This window comes from Notolepis coatsorum (genome assembly GCF_963971535.1).
Source record: "Notolepis coatsorum genome assembly, chromosome: 3".
Taxonomy (NCBI): domain Eukaryota; kingdom Metazoa; phylum Chordata; class Actinopteri; order Aulopiformes; family Paralepididae; genus Notolepis; species Notolepis coatsorum.
The window spans coordinates 149,709,376-149,719,375 of NC_140167.1; the positions used below are offsets into that span (position 1 = coordinate 149,709,376).

The following is a 10,000-nucleotide window of genomic DNA, read 5'->3' on the forward strand; positions in this document are numbered from 1 at the left end:
GCATTTACTGTCAGTGTACTGATGGAGAAAGATCCACCTACATACTAAACCTTTTCACTATAATAAAATAATCTGCCTGTTCAACGTGTTCCATTTATTTGAATACCAAATGTACTGAGAATGCACACGTTCTATGCCAAAGACCATCGCACCCACTTGAACCTGTCTATTTCTCACAGATATGCAGCGTGCTCGTCCACTAGTGCACTACTGCACAAGGAAGCTCTGACAAAATGTTCTTTTCAAGGCTGGCAAATGTACCATGTAGGTTGATGGAGTTTTATGTATTTCTCTTTCCTGTCTGTCTCACAGTACATGAGATTGCTGGGCTTCTGATTGGAGACAATGGAGAAGATGATGGGGTATGGCGGGGGGGGGGGGGGGGGTGGGGGGTGGAACACAGGATCGAGTACAAGGTCTCCCTCCTCACTCACCAGTGCGTACATGGTGGTGCCCCTGCCTACCTCAAGGAACTCCTCACCCCTCAGGTCCTCCTCACGCTCCCTCCGCTCCGGCACAGCCTACCTCCTCAAAGCCCCCAGGACTAAGCTGCACACCATGGGCGATCTAGCCTTCTGCTCTGCTGCACCCAGACTGTGAAATGCTCTCCCCACCCACCTGAGAGCACCACAATCCGTCGAGGCTTTTAAAAGGGGCCTAAAAACATTTCTTTTTAACAAGGCTTTTGCCTGAATTTTTCTTTTACTTTTATTTTTTACTTCTATTCATTTTATTATTATTTTATTTATGTTATTTTTATGTTCTTCCATTTCATTGGTTGTTTTATTCATTTTAACACTTTGATCGCCATGGGTTAAATTCATAATTTACCATCCCTCGCCATCTCTATTTATCTATGGAGAAGTTCCCCTTCTTTGCAGGGCTATAACTTTTTAATTCTATGCTAAATTGCCATTATTATGGCCCATTCAATGTCCTATATGTATTGTTCAGGGTGTAGCAACGTTAAACTTTTTCATTCACATATTCATACTAAAATATGGTCTAAAGTATAAGTATGTTTTTATCGTTTTCTGCAGCTTTCTTCAGAACGTGATTTATAACCCTAAATGCATTATATTGATGATCAAATACAGTTTGGTAGGAATCTGTGCGATATAAAAAATTTCAACTGGATGTGCTTTTAGGAGTTACTACATATCATCTGATGATGACCGGATGGGCGGGGGATCATTTATAATTCCGTGGGCAGCGTTAGATGATTCATCCAGAGTGGGTCATATGTTCATCATAGCAGTTTATATGGAACCCGTTAGAATATAACGCTGAATCTTACCGTGACTTCCTCGCGCCGCTGGCAGATGAGCGTGGAACAGAATTTTTTCTATTATGGGATGGAGAAATGCCCGATCGATTTCCAGGTTGTATAATGTATATACGTCCAAATCATGTTGTTTTTTCGAGTTATTTGTACCGATCGATGTTCACTGTGTCAATACGGAGTCTCTCTAACGATAGCGAGTGCCCGGACCACAATGGATGAGCAATACCGGTTCAAAGGCTCATTTCCGGTTGGCGATCTGCCGATCGGCCACCAGATGGCGCTCTTGAACCGCTAGAGAGTTGAGTGGAGCTTTGCAGTGTGTCTCAGGGCTCCGGAGGGGAAATATGATTTCGCTCACAGATTTTTTAAATATTGACATCAAAGACGAGTTACGGCGTCTTCGGCAGAATGAGCATGGCTAGGAATGACGTCTTAACTCATCCCCGGCGATCATAGTGTTAATTGTTTTATTCATTTAACTTTTTATCTTTATCTCCTGTAGCACTTTGAGATTTTCACAAATATAAAGTGCGGTACAATTGAATTTATTATTATTATTATATTATTATTATTATGATTATTAATATTATTATGATTATGATTATTATTATTATTATTATTATTATTATTATATTATATTATTATTATTATTATTATTATTATTATTATTATTATTATTATTATTATTATTATATTATTATTATTATTATTATTATTATTATTATTATTATTATTATTATTATTTATTATTATTATTATTATTATTATTATATTATTATTATTATTATTATTATTATTATTATTATTATTATTATTATTATTATTATTATTATTATTATATTATTATTATTATTATTATTATTATTATTATATTATTATTATTAATATTATTATTATTATTATTATTATTATTATTATTATTATTATTATTATTATTATTATTATGAGAGGTTATGGAGGCCACAAGGAGGCCATGTTTCTTGACTGCCTTTACATGCACACAATGTTTTGAATACTAGCTAATATCCCTGTTAAAGTCAGGATGTTTTCCGGATACTAGCTATTATCCCGACACGATCTTAGTCAGGATAACGTATTTGTATGCATCTTCATATCTTAATGGCAAACACCCATACACATGAGTACACAGACTATTCTGAGTAGCACCACTGAAGTGGAACTTACAGATACTGCAAAATCCAACAGCAAACCCTAGTTACATGTCTATTTGCCTATTTGGCATATCCAGCTGTCATATTGTGGTTGCTCACAGGAGGAGTGTATCCCAGGAATAGTAAACAGGATATAGTGTTCAGTCTTTGATAGGTCCATGACGGGCTGGAGTGTGTTGCGATGTTGCTAATCGCGTTCACATGGAGATATCTACAGGGACAGGAGTGCGAACTAGAGTAAAGGATACTCTCCCGGACCCTGTGAACATACATCTGGGATTCACAGAACAGGAAACAGGTTGAGAACACATTATGTGTGTGTGTGTGTGTGTGTGTGTGTGTGTGTGTGTGTGTGTGTGTGTGTGTGTGTGTGTGTGTGTGTGTGTGTGTGTGTGTGTGTGTGTGTGTGTGTGTGTGTGTGTGTGTGTGTGTGTGTGTGTGTGTGTGTGTGTGTGTGTGTGTGTGTCTCTATTACAACCCCCCAACCCCCCCAATTGTCATTGGTTTGGATAGTTGTAGTATTGCGTATTTCCTCTAGACAGGACACACCTGAGAGAGAGAGAGAAAGCGAGAGAGAGAGAGAGAGAGAGAGAGAGAGAGAGAGAGAGAGAGAGAGAGAGAGAGGGAGAGAGAGAGAGAGAGAGAGAGAGAGAGAGAGAGAGAGAGAGAGAGAGAGAGAGAGAGAGAGAGAGAGAGAGAGAGAGAGAGAGAGAGAGAGAGAGAGAGAGAGAGGGGGCTGGCAGGCACTTCACAATTACGATGTGTATGTATTAGGGCTGTCAGTTTATCGCATTAATTAGATTAATTAATTACACAGCAAATGATCGCGTTATGAAAATTTACTCAACATTTATTTAATAAAAAGAAATATTTAAATGATTTTTTTATTTTTATTTTTTAAATCTCATTAATTCCATAAGAACGTAGAATAACATTTACAAACTTTAAAAAAAAAATGTCCATTTGCATGTTCTTGGTATCTGATTCTAGGGACATCTATGGATCTCAGGGAATGTATTCCCAGTGTCAGAAATACTGTGTCTGTTAGGGCTCGCGTCCACCTGCCTCATATTTATGACCGCACGCGTCTTTTTTCAATGTATCCCAATGGGGAGAGAGCGTATGCGGCCGCATGCGCCGCCTATAGGAAGTGCGCTGCAGTCGGCTTCTTTTTTCAGCTTTTTTGTGCGGCCGAAAGTTGAAACTTTATCAACTTTCAGAGCGATGCGCTGAGCTCATTTTCAGACAACCAATCACAGCCATTGATATCTACCACTCTGTTTGTAACCTGACACCGGAGCTGCCTGCCTGTCTGGCTGTCTCCCACAGACCATTGAGATTCGCGACAAAACACAAATACACTAATAATAATAACTACACAAATACACTACTAAAAAGCTAATAAAAAGCAAAGGGCGAACTGTGGTGTCAGGCAATAACTATATATATAATTAATAGGATGCTCGATATTGGCTTTTTTACCGATACCGATATTCCGATATTGTCCAACTCCAATTTCCGATACCGATACCGATACCGATATCAACCGATACCGATATATGCAGGGTTTCCCCCCCAAAAAACGGAATAATTTCAGGTAACTAATAATTTCACTGGATGCATTCAAAAGGCTTTCTAAATGTAAGCATTATCTGTGCAAAATATGATCATTAAAAAAGTAAAATGAACATTTTAAACCAACATGCATACTTTTGACAATAAATAAAATAAGAATTGGTTCTTACTTGCTTGCCTGGGTAAATAAAGGTTAAATAAATGTTAAAAAAAAAAAAAAAAAAATTGTTATTGTTTTTTTTTTTTTTTTACCGATACCGATATTTCCGATATCACATTTTACTGCCGATATCGGCCGATAATATCGGTCGGCCGATAATATCGGACATCCCTAATAATTAATATACAATAAAGTTATTAAAATATGCTATAATATGTGCAAAACCGCGGCATGGCTGTAGATTTCTTTCTGTCATCTACAAGATGCGCTTCATGCCAGCGCTGCCGGCGCACTATCAGTGTTTTTGTGAGCCAGGTGGACGCGGGCCTTACTAGGCTTGAGTAAATTGTAATGAACCAAATGAGAATATAAAATCTAAGCAAATGAATAAAGCGAAGATTAAACAGAAGGTTTTGTTTGACGACGTGAAACGCATATTCAGATCTAAAAGCCTGTCTTACTCAATGAGACACCCAGCAATATTAAGAGTCGAACACGGCGGGACCTCCCGTGACTTTCATTCCCCAGAAGCCGCACAAGATTTCATCCGTGAACTTGATCGAGGCTGAAAGCGGGCAGATCAAGCCCGTCGCCAGGATGAAATGATTGGGGGGGGCAACTGAGGATCCAAGACAAACACCATGAGACGAGATAAGTAGCCAAAACTAAGACACACACACTACCAAATGACTCTTATGAGCTATTAGAAAAACCAGAAACAACCCTGAACGTGGTTAATTAAAGGACAAGTATCAAAACTGAATCATCAGTGTATAATTTCTAGTTTTTTTTTGATTTTGTGGTGTTTATATATATATTTCCATTTTCTCTATTTTTTATTACATCCAATTCATATATTTTTTCTTTCTTTGGTTTGATTGATTGAATTGATGGACACGTTTGTTGGCGGATTGCATAAAATTAATGGGTACAGTGCAGTACAGCTCAGTACATACAGTTGTTGGGAGGATGCAGACCAGAGAAGGACTTTCGTCTTGTTTCCATCAGGGTCCCCCATTTTCAATTCATCATGTGACACGCGTGACATGCGGATGGACAGTACTGCTGCATCTATACATTTATGACATGCCAGATTTTCAAGTACAGTACTGTTTGTGATACTAAAAAAAATCCAGAAGAAGAGTGTATATACATTTGACATAGATTGGGTTGATTGTTTTACTTTTTAGGGTGTTGGTAGGCAACTATAGTTGTAGAACTTTGTATTTTTATTTCTTTTCGTAGCCTTTGCAAGGGGAAAGGATAGTTAGGCCATGTAGGCTTACAAATAAATTAAAAAAAAAATTATAATAATAAAAAAGAACCAAAAAAAAAAAAAAAAAAAACTGACAAGTAAATTGGTAGCCTATTATCTTTCCCCTCTTATTCATTATTCATTTCTCTTATTCATTAATTTATTTATTTCTCTGCCTTATTACTGAATCAATTGCTTGCCTGTATTGTTTGTTTTTTAGTTTAATTTTGTTCCTTTTTTTCTTTTTGTTATAAGGAGTAACGCTTCACAGCCTGGTTCAAATAGTGGTGTGCCAACTGGCAATTTAAAGGGGGAGTTAACAGGGAGCCAAGTAGGGTAATATAGGACTAGTGAGCCTATGTTATGGTTTACTTTCTGTTTGGGGAGGGTATGGGGGGAAAAAAGGGTGGGGGGGGGACCTAGTACAAATACATATTATCTTCACGAACTCAATGCATGTGATCTTGTGAACCATGATAGATTGTATGATATAACTGGAGTGACTAATGGTAGGCATATGCACTGTGAACATGTGTGTGTGTGCAAAAACACACGCACGCGCCCATGTCCAAATGGAATGCTGCAATCTCTATAACAAAACCACAATTAAACCCTTATTAAAGTCAATATTGAAAATGATCCTAGATGACTAGCACTCTGACATTTATGTCCTTCAATGTTAAGGACATCAATAATCCCATTAAAAGGAAAAAGATTCTCAACTATTTAAAGAATCAAGATTGCGGCATTGCATTTATTCAGGAAAGCCACTTAACTGATGCAGAGCATGTGAAGTTGCAAAGAGATTGGGTTGGGTCAGTATTCTATTCCTCATTTAATTCCAGATTAAGAGGAGTGGCCATACTATGTCACAAACAGTTAAACCTAAAAATACGTTCTCAAGAAAAAGACACTGCAGGTAGATGGATAATCCTCAAATGTGACATAAATCATGAACCTTTTACACTTATTAATCTATATGGCCCCAACAAAGACGATGCACCCTTTTTTAGGAATATTCTATTATCCTCTGCACAAAACTATGGCACATGTATCCTTGGAGGTGACTATAATTTAACACTGAGCACATCAGATAGATCTAATAGCATCCCCCAGCCATTAAGTGCCGCAGCCAAAGTAGTAAGGGATGGTATGTCTGAAATGGGTTTGGTCGATGTTTGGAGAATACTTAACCCACTGGAGAGGGAATACTCATTTCATTCTGCGGTACATGACAGTTATTCCAGATTAGACTTGTTTTTAACAACTAAATCACTACTTCACAATGTAATTGAATGTAAATATCTAGCCTCTACAATATCGGATCACTGTCCTTTGAAATTGAAGGTGAAACAATATTTGGACAAACCTAAAACTAAGCGTTGGAGATTCAAGCCATATCTCCTTAACGACCCAGATTTTGTTAACTTCCTAGAAAATCAAATAGATGACTTTTTAATAATTAATGTAAACTCTGCCTCCCCAAGCATAATCTGGGAGACACTGAAAGCTTACCTAAGAGGTCAGATAACGTCTTTTGGAGCTTCTAAACAAAGAAAAAGTAGACAGTATCTAAACACACTAGACAAAGAAATTCATGAACTAGAGAAAAAACACGCAGAATCCAATAGAGCAGAAACTCTGCACATACTAGTAAAAAAGCGGCTTGAATATAGCAACTTAACTACTAGCCAAGTAGAAGCAGACATGGCCAGAACTAAATACCACTACTATGAAAAGGGGGACAAAACCGGCAAGCTACTCAGCTGGCAAATAAGAAAAGAAGAGATGGCAAAAACAATAGACTCAATCAAATCTAAGGATGGTGATGTATTACATAAACCTGAAGAGATAAACCAGCGTTTTGAAATGTTCTACCACAATCTATATACGTCTGAAAACCAAGACTCAACTGCTACAAAATGCGAGGAATTCTTGGGAAACTTACAGATTACTAAGCTTCCTGTAGAAGTGAGAACTACTCTTGAAACAGAAATATCAAAGGAAGAAATCACCAAAGCTATTAACTCATTGCAAACGGGCAAAGCACCCGGTCCCGACGGCCTACCTGCTGAATTTTACAAACTGTTCATAAATAAATTAATCCGCCCTTATGGACATGCTCAAAGACAGTCTCAATAATGGTAAATTACCACCAAGTCTAGAATTAGCAACAATCAATGTACTTCCTAAGCCCTCTAAGGATAAACAACTTTGTGACTCCTATAGGCCCCTGTCAATGTTAAATGTGGATTATAAAATATTTTCTAAAGCACTCGCACTAAGAATGGACCCTGTGATGTCTCTCTTAATCCACGAGGATCAGACGGGTTTTATTCAGCAGCGACAGGGATCTGACAATATCAGAAAACTTTTTCATATCATTGAGCTCTCTAAACAAACGAATGACTCAAGACTTGTAATCTCGATGGATGCTCGAAAAGCTTTTGATACAATAGAATTTGAATATCTTTTTTATACTCTGAAACAGATGAATTTTGGTGATGTTTTCATTAATTATATTATGCTTTATGCTTTATTGCTCTCCGAAGGCACAAGTGTTGACAAATGGTATACTTTCCAAACCCTTCCAATTGGGACGTGGAGTACGACAGGGCTGCCCACTCTCCGTATATCTGTTCGCCGCAGCCATTGAACCGTTGGCGGTGGCAATACGGAACAACAACAATATATGTGGCATAAAGACTGGAGCAAACGAATCCAAACTCTCACTATATTGTGATGATTTACTAATTTATATTACCCAACCAGATATATCCTTGCCGCAATTACTCAGCATACTAGAGGCATACAGTGCCATATCTGGTTACACGATAAATTATGACAAGAGTGAAATAATGCCACTAAATAGTGTTACCACCCAGAATACCCACCCAATGATTTCCCATTTTAAATGGGCACCAAAAAGCTTCAAATACCTGGGAATCCAAATATCTAACGACCTGAACCAAACATACCAAAATAACTATCTACCCATTATTGAAAAAATCAAAACAGACCTATACAAATGGAAAGATCTACCAATTTCTTTAATTGGACGTGTTAATGTGGTCAAGATGAATGTTCTGCCTAAATTAATTTATTTGTTCCAGTCAATTCCACTCAGCTGTCCACCAAGCTTGTTTACATCACTGAATAAAATCATTTCAATGTTTTTGTGGTCCCAGAAACGGGCTAGGATCAGATTAAAAGCACTACAGGCTCCCCTGAATAAAGGGGGCTTAATCCTCCCCAACTTCAGACTGTACTACCTAGCCTGTCAATCACGTGTTATTTGGTGTTGGCTCAACAGTGAGAGGCTGCCCACACCAGCATGGGTTAAACTGGAAGAGAACATAATCCATCCTACTCCACTACAGGTAATCCCCTATATAGACACGCAAAAAACCCTTAACTCTATCACTAAAAACCAGATTATACATCATACCTTTGCATGTTGGAAAGAAACTATTAAACTAATGGGAAATCAAAATACCTTGTTAATGAGCATGCCCCTGTGGAACAACCCTTGTGTCCCCAAAATTATTAGTGATGGAATATCTGAAAATTGGAGAACCAAGGGAATCAGCGAAATAAGAGACTTGTATAACCAAAGCATCTTTTCTGATTTTAATTCCCTGAGAGCGAAATATAATTTACCTTCATCCATTTTTTTTAAATACCTACAGATACGGAACTGGGTCAAAAATAACAGTTATAGCTATCCCCATATGTCTGAAACACCAATAGAGAAACTGTTTAACACTACAAAAACATCAAAGGGCCTGATATCTAAAATCTACACACTGATGAACACTGAACAGAAAGATGATAGGATGCTACAACAAAAAGATAAATGGGAAAAAGATATTAAACACAAATATACCATGAAAGAATGGCAGCCATTGCTCCAGAACTCCCAAACAACTTTAACAAATACCAACCATAGGTTAACACAATTTAATATACTACACAGAATGTATTATACACCTCACAGATTATATCAATTTAGCCACGAGACATCACCCAATTGTCTTCGATGTCAACATGCTAAAGGGGACCTAATCCACACGTTCTGGAATTGCCGGAAGTTAAATTATTACTGGAAATTTATATTTGAACAACTTTCAAAAATTATTGGAAAGACGATGACTCCTGACGCACAAATAGCTATTTTGGGTGATATCTCTATGCTGAGTAACTTTGACAACTTTGAAAAGAAATTTATCCTGTTAGGAATGTCTGCTGCAAAAAAATGTATTCTTTGTCATTGGAAATCTGAACCCCCTCCCCAGACTAAACAATGGTGGGCAGAACTCCTATCCTATTGCACACCTGAAAAAATCATGTATAATGTGAAAGGAAAAATAATACACTTTCAGAAGATCTGGGGTCGGGCAATGGATTACATACCAAATATGGGTATAGAACTGGAGAGAGCCAATTGAAGCATAGAGATTGTGGATATTGTCTTTTTATATTCTATATTTGTCTGCCTGTTTTTTCTTTTTTCTTTTTGTTGTCATGTTTATTATTTTATTCAGGTAGTAGCA

At 37.4% G+C, this 10,000-nt stretch overlaps 1 protein-coding gene across 1 annotated transcript in view; it reads right to left on the minus strand.

Moving 5' to 3' along the window:
• The window catches only part of erbb4b (erb-b2 receptor tyrosine kinase 4b), a gene marked incomplete at both ends in the record, with an annotated part of 1,077,000 nt that overhangs the window by 106,541 nt on the left and 960,459 nt on the right, over positions 1-10,000 (minus strand). Inside the window, one exon of the mRNA XM_084311407.1 lies at positions 8,944-9,008. Coding sequence (XP_084167533.1) covers positions 8,944-9,008 — 65 coding nt within the window. The remainder of the gene's footprint in view (positions 1-8,943; positions 9,009-10,000) is intronic.